Consider the following 19,323-nt stretch of genomic DNA (forward strand, 5'->3'; position numbering starts at 1 on the left):
GTCCACGCTCTAGTCAACAATTGCAAGATTTTGGTACTTGAGTTAGGATAAGAGGCCCTCCCACCCTCAGGTGTGGTACATTCCCCCACTCAGTACTTAACTAGTGCAAGCAAGGTATTCGAGAAAATATTTCAAGTAATTCACCACTCGAAAGGCTAGTGCGATAAAGTATACACTGCCCTTTTCGATGGATTAGAAAAACTACATTCCAATTATCACATAACAGTCAAGAGAGCACTTTAACAAGATAAAACATAGAACAAGCAAGGACACTCACCAAAAGTGAAGCTCAAAAGTCAAGCTGGAAATCGAAATCCACGTCCTCGCTAAACCCTAAAAGGCCAAGTTTTAAATCTATAAATGTTACTATACAAGTTCTTGATTTATATATAAAAGATTATCTGATATATAACTAGTTTATTTCCTCGAAATAAATCAACAATTCTCTTAAAATTAAAACTAGTAAAAGTGATAAAATATTTCGTATGGTTTCTTTAAAGATACATTTCTTTCTAGAGGTCCAACTAGAACTAATCTACTTCAAATAAGTTTTCTTGCTGAACAAGTTTTATAAACCTTTTCATTTAAAGTTATTGAAATCTCGTGTTTTTGACAGTTTTCCTCTAAAACAACTAGTCAGGGACAATTTTAAGAAAAATTTAGAGTTTGAAAGTTAATGCAATTAATTCCTAAAAGTAATAAAGCTAGTTTAAGCGAAGGAAATAATTAACTAGTTAGCAAGGTTTTAAAAAGTCTCGACACCTGAATTTTAGCATTATCGTACTACACTCAATTTCTATAGCTTGATACTAGGACAAAATATTTCAACAAAGCTTGGTTTAAAAGTACCCGAATTCAAAGAACCAAAACGGATTTCACGATTCATATTCATTTGCACATTATATTCCAATTTGCCAATATAGCAAAAATCACAATTCCAACATCAATTTCACTAGGGTTTCGTCAATCATTAGCCCTAGGTCGCAGCAAGTTCAATTCTAATCAAAATTAAACAAAGGAAGTCTAAGGCGTCAAAACAATTCCAAACCACAAGTCATGGCTTTCCAAGTGCATTTCGGCCAAATCACTTAAACAATTCCACCAAAAATTTAACTCTTGTAAAGATTACTCAAATGGCCAAGAGTTTCATCAATCATTAGCTCTTGGCATCAAACAATCATTTCTTACTTTATTAATTAAACTATCAAAATCAAATTTGACCTTAATATATAAATTTAACATTCTTAATATTAATTTTTCCTTTTTATTTTCAAAACTTATTAACTTTATCATTTTCAAACCATGAAACATACCTATCTTCAAGTTTAACTTGTATACTCATTCAGTCCAATATACTTTCTCAATCCAATATTAATTATGGCTTATAGAAACTCCACTCCCTTTTTCAACTAAACTTTAAGTTATTTGTAAATTAACTTAATCCACAACTTTCACCTCTCACAATTTATAGTTTTTGAATTACTAAGAAAGCCAATTTTAAGCGATTAGAAGTCACTTCATGAATGCGGCTATAACAATTTACTTAAGAGTTTCTAAAATATCAAATAAGTTTTAACTCATTGCCATATGACCTATCTACCTAAATTCAGCAACAAAACTTCAAGTTTTCATCCAATAACTTCATTTTCCAATTGATTAAACTACAGAGTATCAACGAATATTATATGTGGAAGTTCACAGAATTGAAATTTGAAAGAAAAACTGGTCCTACGTTCATTCTCTTCCTCTCGGCTATCTCTCTCTCTCTCTCTAACAGATTGCATCAGCTTTCTTCATTTAATTCCACATGCCAAAGTTGATTATCAAACTACAGAGTACCATCAGCAGGAGCACAAGATTACAGCCAAGGAAATCAGAAGCAACACTGGTTCAACTCCTAATCTCCCTCTCTCGGCATAACTTCAGAATTTTTAGCAGCAATCAACTTAACCCAATTTTTCTCCAACAAACTCTTCAGTTCATGTTCAAATCTTTCATGCATGTTCAAACCAAGCTAATATATAATATATATTACAGTTTAACATAGGAATTCAAGACCAAAAAATCATGAAGACAGTTAAGAATCTGTCATTCTCTTTCTCGGGTAAGCTGGAAAATTTTGCAGTAGAAAACTTCCCTTGGTTTCCATCCAAAATCCAACTTTTCCCCAGATTTTCTTCAACTAAACCTCCCAAACATCAAAGACCCACGTATCACATGCAAAATCTACCATTAGTTTCCATTTTTTTTTAAATAACAACAGGCTGCAGCTCAGCCTGCAAGCTCTCGGTTTCCAACTTCGGTCCAGCTTCTATTTTTCTTCATTAACAGATTTTTCCTTCCGTTAAAACTCGTTATTCCCTCGCTAAGACTAACATGCATTCAATCTACTCTCTGATATCTAGTAAATAAAAGATGATTACAGAATTTCTCTACCTGTTTTCCCTTAAAGCTCAGCAAAAGCAGACTGTTCCTATGCTTAGCTTCCGGTTCCTCAAACTGCAACTACTTCCTTCCTTCCTCTCGGTGATAACTGGTCAGGGATGCACTAGCAACGTTTCCTCCTTCAATCACCCCCTTAGCACTCGATTTAGAGTAGTGGAAGGAGAAAGAAATGGTGAAGCTCTCAGTTTCTCTCTCTCGGTTGCTGCTGTCCAGAGTAGAAATGTAAAGCTCTCTCACGTTGTAACTTCCTATTATTCTCCCTCGGTCGATAACTCCTATGCTGGTCACTCACTTCCTCTCATTTGGTGGGGAACAAACTCTGAGTTCTCCTCTCAATTTTGTTGCTAGTCAGACACTCCACAGCTTTGCTTCACTCGGTTCTCTTTTCCTTTGCTCAGACTACTAGCTGGCTGCATGGTAATTTTGAGATGGAGGAAGACTAATTTGGTCTTTTAACATCTTGTCCGACCTTCCACTTAAGTCCTCATTCGTAAACTACTTCCAAAATTTTACCCCAAATGAAATTTGATAGCCTATTGGTATACTAATCTCGCAAAAATTCAATTATCGAGATTTTAACGTCCTAAATGCAGTTATAAGGGTTTTGACCTAAAACAATTTCGTCTTAATTCTAAGTTCCCGTTGATACTTAACAATTATAAACACTTAAAATTAGCTATCAGAATTCAAAGAATTAATATTAAAACAGTAAAATACTCTACCTCAAGAAATATTAAGTTAACTTGGCAAAAATCAAATAATTCAATATTCTGCACAATTAAACTATTTGTAACCTAAAAATTATTTTTACCTACTTATTTAAGATCAGCTAATAATAACATTTATTAAAAGTCTAAAATGCAAATGCAACAAGTATATATATATTTATATATATATATTTTCAAGGTTCTCACATGTGCTATGTGTGTTATCCGCTTTTCTTAGGATTTTTGTATCTAGATATTATGTTTACGTGTTATGTGCTACGTGCTCTTATGTGTTTATTTGTTTTAATTTATGTTTTATTTGTTTTACTATGAATTATTAATGCATGACGTCACCACACTAGTCCAACGCTAGTTGTGGCTTCTCCCTCCACTTACTTGCTAGTCCAACGCTAGTAAGGATTTTTAAAAATGGGCTAGTCTAATACTAGACCCTTTAGGCCGTCTTGCGTTAGATTCATCTTTGTGTGATATTCATTACATTTTCATGCATATTTTCATTTTTAGGATCTTTTCTCATTTGCATGATATTCCCTATTATATTATCCCCTATCCTCTATATGTATTAATCATATCATTTAGAATTGCATTTCATTTAAGAAATTATAGAATAAGTTAGTTCGTTTGCTTGTTCATATTAGGAGAATTATTCTTTGAACATGGATATGGGTATTTATAACTCTTTAGTTTAAATACCCAATCGATCCCAGTATAAGAAAATTATGTCACGAGTTTTGCCACCCGTACCCATTATGTTGCATTCCTATTCTTTGGCCACTTGTATCTAGATATATAATTTAAGTTTCTTTTTTTTCTTTCTTTTGTTTTCTTTTCATGCATGCTCGTGACTCATTCAAGGAATTATTTTGGCCTTCGCAATCAATGCGATTAGTATCAATTAAACCCTTGAATGGATATTTTGTCTCTTTCGATATTTTTATAAATTTAGATTTGCATTCATATAGGAAACATTCAAATATGATAAATTTAAGGGTTATATTAGGAAAATTTTGACTAAATCTCGCAACTATCTTAGACTAGGTTGAAAGGGTGCCTTAGGTTTGAGTTAATCGAACCTTTGCCTTCCCTTTCATCAATCGTGACTTCCAAACCCATTTTCTCTTGTTTTTCAAAAACCTGGAGTTGTCGAAAAGGGTTTTATTTTATTTTATTTTTGTCAAAAAATATTTTTGGGTGACTTGGTACACCAAAACTCAATACCAAGTGGCGACTCCTCTTTTTTCTTAAAAACCCTTTTAGACTAAATTTTGGATCCAAACTGTCACATTCTTTAAAGTCCCACTCTAGGTCCTTTTTCACTTATTTTTAAATAAAATCACATCTTTTGCAAACACTCCATCTTATTTCCATTGCAAAAATGGGGCGCGACACAAACTATGTAGCAAGAGAAGATATTATGTAATCAAAAGTGTATATAACTAGCAATTTATCTATTTAAATAGATATTAACAAAGTAGAACTTTTAAATTATCTAATATGTAGAAGTATATACCAAATAAACAAAGTAACTAGTACTTTTATTTATTTTTTTATTATGTGTAGTCAATTATACATTATTATGTCATTATGATCTACTTCTTTGTACTTTTGTTACAAATTAATTTAATTCTAAACTCTAGATAAAGTAATTTAAATACTTTATACAATATTCTATCTCATAACTAACATACACTTTGTCATAGCATAACTACCATACACTTTTCCTCCTTTTCTCTCTCTCCAAGTTTTGAATAGTACAAGGACAACTCATCATCCAAATTCTATGCTTTAATACCTACCAAAAATGGATCAAAGGGAGAGAAATGGGACACATAATCCTGCTTTATCCTAATCATCAATTCTAGGTTTTCGAATTTTTAAAAATAATATAGAAGAAAGTAATTTTCACATGAGAAAAAGAAGATTTTTTTCTTTTAAAAGAAGAGGGATGTAGACACCAAATTTTTTTTAAATTTCAAGTGTGCTATTTTTCACTTAAATTACTTGAATGATTATTTTCATTTTTGTTTTGTAGGTTTGTGCGAAAAAAAATTGTGGTTTCACGCACGCGTGCAGTGCAGGCGCGCGATTTCTCCTTCTTCATGCAACGAACTAGCAATAATACAGAATAGGTAGAAATTTGGAACAGATTTTTTGGATGGATTTTTCCTCCTTTTCTTTCTCTCCAAGTTTTGGATAGTACAAGGACAACTCATCATCCAAATTCTATGCTTTAATACCTACCAAAAATGGATCAAAGGGAGGGAAATGGGACACATAATCCTGTTTTATCCTAACCATCAATTCTAGATTTTAGAATTTTTTGGTCCCATAAACTCTCAACAACCAATTCTCCCACTAGGCTGGTCATTTTTTTTTTTTGCTCTCAAGACAATTCCTCCCAGAGAACTCTCAGCTCTCTCTCCCCCAATTCACTCCCTCAAGACACAACACTAACAATCTCTCCAACTTTCCCCTCAACCCCTCACATCTTTCGGCTCTCTCCCTCTCTTTCTCAAGAAAATTGTCCTCCAAAAATTCACAACACACACTACATACCCAACCCCTTAACATCTCCCTCTAACTCTCGGCTTCCCTTTCCCTCTCCCCTTCTCAATTTCACAACAACAATAACAACACACACCATCACAAAACTAATAACAACTCTAAGTCTCTCTCATCTCTCTCGGCTCCCTCAAGTTAAGCACAAAAAGAATGCAAGCAACAAACGGTTAAAGGCTACTACATTTATTGAGGTAATTTTCTAGTTTTTTTATCATATTAAATCCATGTATGGTGTTTAATTTCTCTTGCTTTTGCTGGTTTTGTTGTTGTTATTGTGTTGCTGAAGTTTTGGGATAAGCCATGAATGAGATTAAGGGAAGAGAAATGGGCTTTGTATATGCATATAAAGTGTTTGAAAAAAATGCCAAAATCAGAAACAAATTAGATTGGGTTTTTTTTTGTTAATTTAATGTCATAGTTGTATTGTAGAAATTACAAGGGGTGTTTTGATATAGATTTTATAATTTTTGGTAAAGATTTGATTGATTTTAAAAAAAAAACAAAAATCGGCTATAATTTGCTCTTTTGAACACTTTTCAGTATTTTTTTTTTTTTTTGTAAAAAATAAGGTCGGAAATGAATTCTATGCGAAAAATCGAGTAGAGGAGTGTATTTTGGTAAATTTTTGTAACCGGAGAATTCGCTAGCGATTAGCAATCAGCAATCCGGCAGCGGAGATGCCTCAAGCGTTTGCCGTGGGCGTTTGTCGTGGCCGCCGGTTGCTAGAGCTTCAATCTGCCAGAGAAGAAGAAAGAGAGGGAAGAAGAAGAAAAGAAAGAAGAAAAAAGAAAAAGAAAAGAAAGGAAAAAAAAAAGAGAAAGAGAAAATAAAGGATTGGGCTTTTATTTAATTGTAATTGGGTTTAAGAGTGGGCTGGTATTGTTTTTTAGCTTTGGGTTTTGTCTGGACTTTAGAGCTAGGCCCAATGTTTTTTTAACATTTAAGTTTGTTTAAATTTCTTTGGGTTTGTGTGAGAACCCTGAAAATATATATAAGCCAGAGCATATTTCATTTGCATTTCTTTTATTCCTTAATAATTTCTAGCATTACTTTTACTTGTTTGCAATTAAGTACGTAAAAACAGGTTTATGTGAAAAATAATACAATTTTTCTAATTTATGAAATTTCTTGGTTTTGCTAAACTAAAGTAATATCTTTAGAGTTAGATTAAATTTTTCGCCTTAACATAAAATGTTAGAATACTTAAATTCCTTTATGCAAAATTAATGATACTTGAGCCGATTAATCTTATTACTTTAAAAATAAATTACTTGAAACTCAATGACTATTTTCAATTAGCTGCTAGCGTTATAGGTTTAAAGGAAGTTTTTCACGGTAAGACAAAATCAATGAATTTTAGATAAATATGATACAAGTATGCGAAACATACTCAAGGCATGAAATTACGATAATTAAAGTCTTGCATGACTAGTGTATAATTAGGCGTTCAAATCACACTTGGGGATAATTTTTGGAATTAAGTTAGAATTGAGGAATTAAGTAGAGGTTAGGAAGAAAAGTGAAAAGACTAAAATGCCCATACAACCACAACATTTCCATGCAAAACCAAACAATCCCTCTGACAGCATTACAAGCACCGCACATCCGACCAATAGAAATTTTAACCATCTCAACACGCAATCTCCTACTCAAAACAGCTGCACCATCCCTCTTCCTCTTCATTTCATATTCCAAACCACACTCCACCATTCTACTTAGCTCCGGACCAAGAACAAAGAGGGAGAGAGAGACTTACCTTGTGAGCAGCAAAGTGGAACCGTGAGAGCTGCAATCCGCGAGCTGCAAAATTTTCTGCTTCGGGCCGCAAGCTGAGGGAGAAAACCGTGAGCAAGTCCCACCATTCTGCACTTCCAGTTCTGCACCCTTCACATCCAACCAACCGAAATCAACCCCACCACAACACCACTCCAGCCGCAACTCAGGAACCAGGACCAACAAACCTGCGCTTGAAGCCTAGAGGAAGGAAAGAAAATTTCTAGATTTTCGTGTGTGAGCTAAGTTGTTTCTGAGGTAATTTCTGTGCCAAGTTAAGCTAATTAATGGTAGATGATAGTGATTAGTAGCATGCATGTTGAATTTATGTACTGGATGATGACTTAGAGAAGAAAAAGAAAAAAAAATTCTGTTGTGCGCACCTTTGGGATTTCCGAGAGTTGATTATGAAATGTTGATCTTAAGTTAATAATTTTCGAAAATCTGATCTTGCATGGTTGATTAAATAACTAATCACTAACCAATTAAATTGTTTAAAGCTTTGCATGTTGAGTTAAAACCATCGGATGATGATTTTGGAAAAGAAGATTCTGATTATAAGAAAGAAAACTTTTTGACGAGTGTTAATTGGATAATGCAGCCTTAATCTGGTCTAATTGGTGTAAGCCGAGCTTATTGTGGTGATTAGATAGTTCATAACAAGTTAATTAGGCTCTGCATGTAGTTAATTAATTAGTTTAATCCAGAAAAATAAAATCAAAATGCAACCTGCCACATGCATGTTCATCCGAGCCAAGCTGGAATAATTTTTAGAAAAGTAGATGTTGATGGCTGTTATTCGAACTTGATTCGGTACTGGAAATGTTAAGCCGTTAACTAAGTGTTTACAGGTCAAATTTGAGTAAGTAATACTATGTTTTAACCAAGAAAATAAAATGAAAACAGAAAGTTTCTTCATACATGTTCATCCGTGACTAGCTGGACAGATTTCTGGATTTTTGGGATGTTTGAAGCTGTTATTCGAATTCGATTTTGAACCAGAAATGTTAATTAGCTAGCCAAAGGTTCACATGACGAATTTGAGAATCTAAAACCATGTTTTAGCCAAGGAAAAGTTGGATTTATAAAACCCTAAGTGCTGGAAAAGTATTGATAGCCAAGGGGTATGAACCAGAATTTTCAGGTTGTCTTTGGAAATTTTAATTGGTTTCTGGAAATTTATTTTATTTTTCCCTTGGAATATAGTGGTTTAGTAATACATAAGAGATGTAAATTTTAAGTTGTTTAGCAATGAAGTATTGGATATATTGAAAGATTGAACAAAAAATGTTGATATATAAAGGCTAGAATTTCTTTTGTGATAGCCGAAGGTTGAGTTGGAATCTCAGCTTGGTTTTGAAATTTTTCTTTGAAGCATAATGGTTGGAAATGCCTGGAATATGTAGTTTTAAAGTTCTATAAGATATGTTGATGTGAAACATTTGAATGGTGGTTTGAATTGATCAAAAATGTTGAAGTGTAGACCTAGAAACTTCTCAAGCAAGTTGATAGAGATAGTAAAGGAATTTTCCAGATTTCTTGTGACGAATTTTAGTTCTAAAAATGTTGTTTTGGGCTGAAAATTTCGTATTATTGCACAATACACTCTGTAACTTAACAACCATCCTCTGCATGTCAAGTTAGTGTTAACAAAGGAGTTTTTCACAAGTGAAAAATGAGATTTCAGATTTTCGGATTTTACTGACCAGTCTCAGAAAAATGCTTATATCTTGGTGTAGGAAAATTCGTTTAAGGTGCCGTCAGTGGCATTTGAAACTAGAATCATGGGCCTTTGTTCTGTAGAAATTTCATATTTTTCCTCCATGTGTACTGCTGTCCGTGACTCCTCAAAGTAGGCTGTCCTGCTTGAATGTCCTGTTTCTTCATGAAACTGAATTTTGACTTGGATCGAACATTTAGCTTATTTGTGATTTGAATTCCTGATTGAATTGTGGTTGGAAGTGATTGATGGTTGTCAAGGGCTAATGATTGATGAAGCCCTTGGCCATTTGAATGATTTTATAAATATTAAAGAGTGATGAACTTTAATTGCTGGAATTTCTTGGAGGCCTTACCTTCATTTTGTTTTAGTTAAGATGTGATATGAGCTTGCCAAAACCAAGTGCTAATGATTGACGAAACCTTGGTCATTCGTTTTATTCTTGATCAGAATTGAATCTGTTGAAACCTAGGGCTAATGATTGACGAAGCCCTAGTGAGATTTCTATTTGAAATGTGAGTTGGTTATATTGACAAATCTGAAATATTATGTGCTTGTAAATCGGAATCGTAAGGAATCCATTTTGGTCCTGCGAACTTGAGAAGTTTTTAAGCAAGCTATTTAAATATATCTTCACTCTAGTATGGTACGATAAAACTTAGCACTGAATGTTAAAGTTAGAAATTTCGTGTAGGGATTTTCTAAACCTTGCCAACTCGATATTTCTCCTTTAAGCGTAAACTAGCCTTATTACCTTTAGAAAATGATTTCACTAGTTTTAAAACCCTAAGTCTTGATCTATTTCCTTTTCTTTCCTTAAAACTGTCCCTGGCTAATTGTCTAGAGGAAAATTTCCAAATACAAGATTTTAGTGACTTTAACTAAAAATAGCAGAAAACTTCCTCGGCAAGGAAAATTTATTCTAAATAAAATAGTACTAGCCGCACTTGTATAAAGAAAAATATTTTTAAGGAAAGCCATATAAAACATTTCCTACTTTTACAAAATTTCAATCCTAAGTGGATGGTCGAATTGTTTCAAGAAAATAATACTAGTTACCCTTTTCTAAGGAAAAGTATCTCAAGGAAAACTATAAGAAACATTTTTACTACTTTTGTCAAGTTTCAACCTAAGTAGATTTTTGAAATTTCTTGAGAAAGTAAACTAGCAATATATTAGATAATTCCCTATACGAATAAGTTTAAAATTTGAATAGAAAACTTATAGTTTCAAAATTTGGTATTTTAGGATATTGCGAGGACGCGGAATTCGATTCCCAACTTGACATCTGAACTTCACTCTTGGTGAGTGCCCCTGCTTGTTCCATGCTTACCGGGTTAAAGTGCTTTCTTGACTCAATATGTGATAATTTGCAAAACTAGTTTTTGATCCATCGAAGTGAGCAGTGTGTACTTTATCGCACTAGCCGTTCGAGTGGTGACCTGCGTGAAACATCTTTTCTCATGAATCCGTGAATCTAAATGTAGTTGCGTCGTTGGGTGAATCCCTCGACTTCTGAATCCAACTACGGAAATGTCGCTGGGTGAATCCCTCGACCAATTTCCTGAGGGTATACTCAAGTATACTGCTCCCAAATTTTCTAAGGGTATATCTCGAGTATACTGCTTCCTTAGTCGGTGTTCGGGCCCGGGACAGGGGTACGTACGGTGACGGGTTAGGATTAAAATGAGTGGATCTACATGGACTATAAGTAGTGAGAGTTGACGGAGGGTCAACTACGATGCATGGTGATCAAGCGAGGAAAATGGCTCCTGAGGGCCCCTGTATCCTACCTTGTGCTGTTATACGCTTTCCTAACTGTTCAATTTGGCTAAGTTATTACGCGCTGTTTGATTTACGTGATTGCATGTTTTGGGGCACCACTGAGCTTTAGCTCACCCCACGTTTACTTGTTTTCTTTAACAGGTGCTGGAAATTGAAAGCTTTGAAACTTACTCATGTTTTCCTTTTGGAATGCATTTGAATGCTATGACTTATTTTGTGGGCTGTAATGCGTTAATTTGGATAATGTACTTTTATTTTGGATTACCACTTGAAGCTGGAAAATGTGTAAACCCTAATTCGAGCGTTTGGCTTGTAAGTTTGTATTAGTGATGTATGTAATTATCTATCCGGATTGGTACGACTTTATACCTTGGATTGTAGCATGTGGGACGTTTAAGAGCTTCGATTGGCTATTTTAAAACACCGCTATCTCTGAAGTTAATGTGATTTTAGTGACGGTCTTCTTCGGGAAAATTGTTTTGTAATAGATTAGGTTATTCTTCGAAGGGATTTGGGTTAGAATGCTTGCGTGAGTCCTGGCGAGAGCTAGGCAGGCGGCCCGCCAACCCTTTGGTTCGCCTTAGGAGGAAGTAGGGTCGTCACAGTTTGTTTGTTTTTTTTGTGGATTAGTTTGTGTCTTTATTTTGGGCTAGAGTAGATGGCCCAATATACTAAATAAATGGCCCAATTTCGTTTGTTTTGCCCAAGTCAGAAACCGAATTTTGTAGTTCAGCCCCTAATCTGTTGAGTAATTTTATTGTGGCTCAAAAATTTTAGATTTCTTTCATTTAGATCCTTAATTTAATTGTATTTTGGTCCCTAAGCTTTATAGAATTCTAATTTGACCACAAAAACTTTCTAATTTTTGCAATTTAGTCCCTATTCGTTTTTGGTTTCTCAATTATAATTGCTTCTTTCCTTTAATTGTTAATTGTGTTTCATTTAAGCATTTAATTTGTAAATTTTGTTTGTTTTATGTTTATTCACATTTTCTTTAAAATAATAAGGTGAATTTGGTATATGTTTACATTTTCTTTTAAAATAATAAGCTTTCATTTATTTAATTTTTTTATGTTTATTTGGGAGCATTTAAATGTCAAATTGTAATACATAGGTTTTACCCTTTTGTCCAAAAAAATGTATTTAGATAGGTGATGTAATATATAGTTTTTATTTTTATTTTTTTTCCAAGAAATGTTTTAGTTAGATAAATGTAATAGATATGTTTATTATTTTTCCAAAATTCCCCTTTTAGATTGTAAATAGGGTTTCCAAATGTAATAGTTAGGTTTTATTTGCTTGCATGCTTGTGTGTTTATGTGCTTACATGTTTACTTACTTTTTCTAGGATTGCGCATCTACATATTATGCCTAAGTGCTATATGATCTATGTGCTCTATGTATTTATTTGTTTTAATTATACTCTATATGCTTTGTTTATTTATAATAAGCATATGATATCACCACACTAGTCCAATGCTAGTTGTGGCTTTTCTCCTCGATTTCTCACTAGTCTAATACTAGTGAGAACTTGTAGAAATGGACTAGTCCAATACTAAACCTTTTAAGCCATAAATATGCTAGATTCATACTTTGGTGTGACATTTATTGCATCTCACATAGTTTTTTAATTTTTTGGTTATTTTTATTTACATGATATTTTCTCTGCTATTATTCCCTTACCCTCTATATGTTTGAACTATATCATTTAAAATTGCACCTCATTTTAGGAAATTAGAAGTAAGTTAGTTCATTTGCTTGTCTTCGAATATGGGAAATGGACGAGTATGACTTTTTACCGTTAACACGCTATTATCCCTCTATAAAAAGGAAAATTGAATCACGAATCTTAGTCTCCCGTACCTATTATATTGCATTCCCTCTTCTAGATCATATATATATATATATATATATATATATATATATATATATATATATATATATATATATATATATATATATATATATATATCTATATATTATAATTTCTTTTTTTGAATTTCATTTTTTGCATATTCGTGACTTTTTCAAGGGATTATTTTTTGACTTTACAATTAATATGATTTGTATCAATTACACTTTAAACAGACATCCCGTCCCTCTCGATATTTCCTAGATCTGGATATGCATCCATATAGAAGCATCCAAATATGATAAATTTTGTAGGTTAGATTAAGAAAATTTTTGACTAAATCTTGCAACTAACCTTGGTTAGATTAAAACGGTGCCTTAGATCAAATTTTTATCTTCCCTTTCTTCAACCGTGACTCTCGAACTCTTTTCTCTTATTTTCAAAGATCTGGAGTCGTCTAAAAGGGTTTTAATTATTTTTTATTTAAAATATATTTTGAATGACTTGATACACCCAAATTCGATACTAAGTGTCAACTCTCTTTTTTTTAAAACTCTTTTTAGACTAATATTTTGGACTCAAATCATCGCATTATTTAAAAGCCCCATTTTAGCCAATTTTGTTTATTTTCTAAAATCAAATACTCATTTTTAAATGCCATTTCTTTTATTTCAAAAAAAATAGGGCGCGATAAGCGACAAATGAGAAAGGAGAAAAAGAAACATAAAAATAATTAACATTTTTTTCCAAACGGCAACATCATATTAATCATAAAACAGTACAAAGTCAGAGTCTATCCTCCTTCAAGTTTGCTTGAGCTAGCTCTAGCAGCCATGTTGGGAAGTCACACTTTCATTCAGCAATATCTATCAAATCTATAACAAATTTTGCTAATTGATGACTTATAGAGTTGTTTGACCTTCTTGTGAAGGAGAAACAACATTTATCAAATTTAGTACGCAGGCTCCAAATATCTGCCAGTATAATAGCTATGGTACTATCTTCTTCATACGCATTAATCTTGTCTACCACCAACTTACAATCTGATTCAAACTCCACCTTCCTCCATCCCTCTCTCCTGGGTAGCCCCATCGCCTCCTTGATCACCAAGGCTTCCTCAACTTTTGCATTTGCACAGCTTGTAGTTGGACATGCCCAGGATCTTATCACCCTCCCATGCCTATCTCTTGCCACAATGCCCCATCCAGCTTTACCTCGCTTCATGTTCAGGGCTGCATCCGTATTGATCTTAATCCAATTATCTTGTGGTTTCTCCCAGCCTCTGGTTGCCCCCACCTTTCCTACACTATTACCCTCTTCCACTGTCCCTGCACCCTGGGCCAATTGATACTCATTCCACTCCAGCATTGCCTTATCTACTACTATCCTTGGATCAATGCATTTATTGTTGAATTGCTTGTCATTCCTGGCCTTCCAAATCTCCCATTTACTCTACCCATGGCCCCCCTAAGCTCTTCCCACCAATGCCAAAAACTCTTATTAAACACCTCCAACCCCTCCCAACTCAATGGAGCAGCTTTCCAAATTGCTCTAGCATTACTGCACATGAAAAGCATATGCTCCAATGTCTCTACACTTTCTCCACAGCACCTACACACAGGATCCCCTTTCTCACATTTCTCCCTCATCACTGCATTGGTTGGTAAAATCCCCTGCAAACATTTCCAAATGAAGTGTTTTAACTTGGTCTTCATGTTTAGACCCCAGAGGAAGTTCCAGTTCTGAGACTTCGACCTCGTAATGCTAGTTGACTCTAGATTCCCTTTAAAACATCTGTTCCCCCTTTTCATTTCCTTTACTTATTTATAACCAGACTTTACAGTATAGCCACCTGAACTTGACTTTGCCCAATATTCCTTATCTTATCTCTTGCCCAGACTCAATGGGATCCTTGCTATGCTCAATCTGTTCGGTTCATCAAATTCCTGCAATAGCAGCTCTTGATCCCATTTTCCATCCTTAATCAGCTTACTGACCCTTTGAATTGTACTCTCTGGATTCCTCTTTGATCTTATCCTCCCATCCTCAGTATCAGGTAGCCATCTGTCCTCCCACACCTTAATCTGATCACCATCTCCCACCCTTATTCGCATCCCTTCCTCCAATATCCCTCTGGCACTCAAAAGGCTTTTCCAACACCAAGAGTCACTGCCCTTCTGCCTTACCTCCCATACAGACTTCTCTGGAAAATATCTGGCTTTCATTATTCTGCTCATCAACAAGTTTGGTCTCATCTGGATCCTCCATAGCTGCTTTCCTAGTAATGCTAGGTTAAAATCCTGCAGGTCCCTAAAACCAAGACCCCCCTCTGACTTAGTTTCAGTCATTCTACTCCACCCAATCCAGTGTATCTTCCTTTCATCCTCCCTTTGTCCCCACCAGAACCTAGCCATTTCTAAGCAAATGAGTCTAGTTAAATCCTTTGGTAATCTGCAACATGACATACATAAGCATGGAGAGCTAAAATGACTGACTTAAGCAGAACCTTCTTGCCAGCTTGACTCAGAAGCTTTTCCTTCCATCCTTTCAGCCTGTTGACTGTCCTCTGCCTAACAAAGTCAAATATTTGTCTTTTAGATCTCCCAATGACTAAGGGCAATCCTAAATATTTGCTCTGCTGCACTTGCTGCATTCCTTCCAGTAACTTCAGCACTTCATCCTTCTGTCTTTCTTTTACATTTTTGCTGAAAAATATTGAAGACTTCTCCTTGTTTATGAGCTGTCCTGAAGCTTTCCCATAGATATCCAAAATCCTCATGAGCTGCATTGCATCAGTAGCCTTGGCTCTACAGAATATGAGTGAATCATCTGCAAAGAACAAATGCGACAGACTAGGAGCACCATTAGCAACTTTCATACCAGATAGAGTACCCCTTCTAGTGACCTTCCTTAATAAAGCAGAAAAACCTTCAGCACAAATTAGAAAAAGATATGGAGATAAAGGGTCTCCCTGCCTGAGCCCTCTAGATGGCTTAAAGAACCCCTTCTTTTCCCCATTAATGTTTACAGAATAGGAGACACCAAAAAGACACTCAAGAATCCATTGGATCCATCTGGGACAGAAGCCCATTTTCTGCATAACCTTTGCCAAGAAAACCCACTCTACCGTATTATAAGCCTTAGACATATCCAACTTAACAGCCATATAACCATTTTTTCCAGTTCTTTTGTTTTTCAGGAAGTGAATACATTCATGTGCAATAAGAACATTATCTAAGATCTGCCTGCCAGGAACAAAAGCAGACTGGGAGGGGCTAATGCAACAATCCAGAACAGTTTTGAGTTTGTTAGAAAGCACTTTTGAGATGACTTTATAAAGGACATTACATAAACTGATGGGCCCATACTCAGTAATCTTAGTGGGACAGTCTGTTTTAGGAATAAAACTAATCAGAGTTTCATTGATAGACTTAAGAATATGACCAGAATGGAAAAAGCCACGAATTGCACAAATAACATCCTCTCTGATCACATGCCAAAATTTCTGAAAGAAAATATGAGACATACCATCTGGCCCTGGGGACTTGTTAGGGTGCATGGATTTGACTGCCTGGTAGATTTCCTGTTCTGAGACTGGTCTGGTTAGCATTCTGTTCATGTCAGCAGTTATAGACAGTGGGATTCCTTCCAAAATTTCCTCAAACTCTGTAGGATTATCAGATGCGAATAAGTGCTGAAAATAATCCACCACCTCCTCACATATCTCTCCCTCAGTATTGTACCACTCCCCAGTTTTCTTCTGTAACACCCTCAACTTATTTTGCCTCTTCCTACTCATTACACTTGCATGGAAGAAGCTTGTATTCTTATCACCCTCTGTTAACCACTTGACCCTGGCCTTTTGACTCCAGAATATCTCTTCCCTCTTGTATGCTTCTGCCAATTGCCTCTTAAGCCCCACAATCTTACCTCTACTGTCACTACTCCTACTCCCCTCACTTCCCTGATCTCTTTCTTAATCTGATCTATATGTTGCTTTGAATTCATGTTTAGCTTCCTACTCCATCTCAGAAGGCTAACTCTGACTTGCTTAATTTTATAATGCACCTTAAAAAGCCTAGAACCCTGCTGATCAGTCTCCCAAGCCTCCTTCACCACCTCCCCCACATCCCCTTGCATGAGCCACCTCCTATCAAACATAAATCTCTTCCTCCTTTTCCTTTCTTCTGATGTAGTATCTAGAATCAGAGCACAATGATCAGAAGCCTCAGTTTCAACATGAGTGCACTTCACCTTTCCAACACTGTCACACCATTGCCTTGTTCCCAGAATACTATCAATTCTTTCTTTTACCTCTCCCTCCTTGTCCTAGTTGTTGCACCAGGTCCAAGGAACCCCCTCATAGCCAACATCTATCAACATATTCCTAGTAATGAACCTATTAAACGTCTCAAAACTTGCTTCTGACCTGATCCTACCTCCCCACTTCTCCCCATTGGAGGTAATATCATTCAAGTCTCTCATCAATACCCAACAATCTCCCCGAATCTATTTCCTTCTTTCTATTACCTGCCATTGTTGTTCTCTCACTTTATCATCCGTACTGGCATATGCACATACACACCACCAATCTCCCTTTCCCTCCTGGTCAGCCACTAACAGTTCTATAGTGAAACTAGTAAACAGAATAGTTTTCACCTGTAAATCATTCCTCCACATTACAGCCAAACCCCCAACCAAGCCTACTGGATCTACTACAAACAAATTATCAAACTTCACCCACTGCTTAATACTATTCATGTAACTCTTCTTCTTTTTTGTTTCAGACAGAAAAATCAAAGAAGGGGAATGGACTCTCACAAGTTCCTTGAGTTGGGGAACTGTCAAGGGGCTCCCGCACCTCGACAGTTCCACACCAGAACTCTCATTGGAACTTGGGAGCCCCATTGAGGGAGGGCTCCACCACCTCAATAATCATAATACTATCTTCAACTACCTCCATCAATCTCGCCTTTTTCTTACCCTCACCCTTCTTGTGATCTACCAACTGTCCCCCATTATTGACATCTATCTTTCTTTTCCCTATTTCCAGCTCTTGCAGAGGTTTCCTCCCACTCACCTCCTGCACTAGCCTCTTCCATGTCTTACTGACTTTGTAGTTCCCTGTGCTGGTCTTGACCCCTTTTGACCCATTTTCTGCATATTTCCCCCTTCCTCCCCTTCCCTTCCCCTCCCTACCTTCTCCCACCCTGTCAGCATCTTCATCATCCACCCACATTGCCTCCTTCTCCCCTACCTCCCCCCCGCCCTTCCCCTCCACAGTTACTACATTTTTCTGACCCCCCTCTTCCCCATCTTCCTCAATAACTTCCTTGACTTCCTCCTGTGCATAGCACTCTCCCTTGCTCTCCTCCCTCCCTACCCCATGCTCACCCACTTTTGCCAACCCCTCCTGCTCTAACAACTCCCCCACTGTTCCCCTTTTCATGACCACATTCTGCCCCTCATCCTTGATATTTGGGGATCCAGGATTCCCAGAGAACCTGTGGAATTCTTTAGTATAGGTCAACATAGGGAAGTAAGGAAGACTACCCTCCCTATCCAGATTTGGTTCTCTTTCCCCCTCCTTCTCACATCTCTCCTCTTCCCTCTCATACCTAGCTTTCCTCCTAGGACTCCTAGGAAAGCTGGCCCTTAACCAATTACCATATTGATTCTCTTTGTCCATGTTCATTCTCTTCCTAGCACAATGACGTTCAGAATGTCCTATCAGTCCACAACAGAAGCAGAAATCAGAACACTTCTCGTATTTAAATTTGATTCATCTTGTCCTCCCCACAATTTTCACCATAACTCCTCTTGGTAAGGGCTCTCTCAAATCTAGATCTACTAGGATTTTTAAATGCCTACCATCCTTTCCTCCTCCCTGAGGGATAAGAACCTCTCTAACCCCCTCAAAAATTCCACCTATTTTCCTCCCTGCCTCATTCTTTGCCCAGTGAAGGGGGATATTCCATACCCGAACCCATACAGTAGTCTTACTAAACACCAGCTCCTCCTCCTCCAATCCCTCCTTCCACTCTAACAACACTAAAGGTTGACCATCATATATCCATGGGCCTTTGATTAGCACAAACTCAATATCCTTCCTATTTTCAAACCCAAACTGAAACATATTAGCTCTAATCTCAGTAACTTTTAAATTCCTTACCTGAGGCCACATGTTATTGGCAAAGCTCTTCATACCAGTAAAGTTAGCCTGCTTGTTCCCCCAAACTTTGCCAATCAAGCTCAATCTGCACTCCTCTATACCTTTTTCCAGCTCTTCGTTCTCCAGGCAAACTCCCTCCCGTTCATTTTCCGATAAGGAAAACTTTCGTAAGACCTCCTCAATACGCTCCATAGTCACAAATCCCACCGCCTATATTGCTTCAACTACCAGAACGCGTCTTCCCAGTCCAGCTCAAGGAAGCACCGCCGTCAACCACCGCACCTTG

General features: G+C 36.2%; 1 protein-coding gene and 1 long non-coding RNA gene across 4 annotated transcripts; one reads left to right on the top strand and one right to left on the bottom strand.

Annotated features, from left to right (window-relative positions):
* The first annotated feature begins 5,381 nt into the window (after positions 1-5,381).
* On the top strand, positions 5,382-11,708 carry LOC140009653 (uncharacterized). 3 transcript variants are annotated; one of them, XR_011817126.1, is made up of 3 exons: positions 5,382-5,926; positions 10,477-10,532; positions 11,155-11,708. It is a non-coding gene; the product is annotated as an uncharacterized lncRNA (long non-coding RNA). The 3 variants fall into 3 exon arrangements; XR_011817127.1 differs by lacking the exon at positions 5,382-5,926 and adding an exon at positions 7,135-7,766; XR_011817125.1 differs by having other exon boundaries at positions 10,477-11,708.
* A 2,009-nt stretch (positions 11,709-13,717) lies between these two features.
* On the bottom strand, positions 13,718-14,233 carry LOC113696824 (uncharacterized). The gene has a single exon (XM_027216206.1). The coding sequence runs from the start codon at positions 14,231-14,233 to the stop codon at positions 13,718-13,720; it is 516 nt and encodes a 171-aa protein (XP_027072007.1).
* Positions 14,234-19,323: the final 5,090 nt, after the last annotated feature.

This window comes from Coffea arabica, chromosome 6e, assembly GCF_036785885.1.
Source record: "Coffea arabica cultivar ET-39 chromosome 6e, Coffea Arabica ET-39 HiFi, whole genome shotgun sequence".
Taxonomy (NCBI): domain Eukaryota; kingdom Viridiplantae; phylum Streptophyta; class Magnoliopsida; order Gentianales; family Rubiaceae; genus Coffea; species Coffea arabica.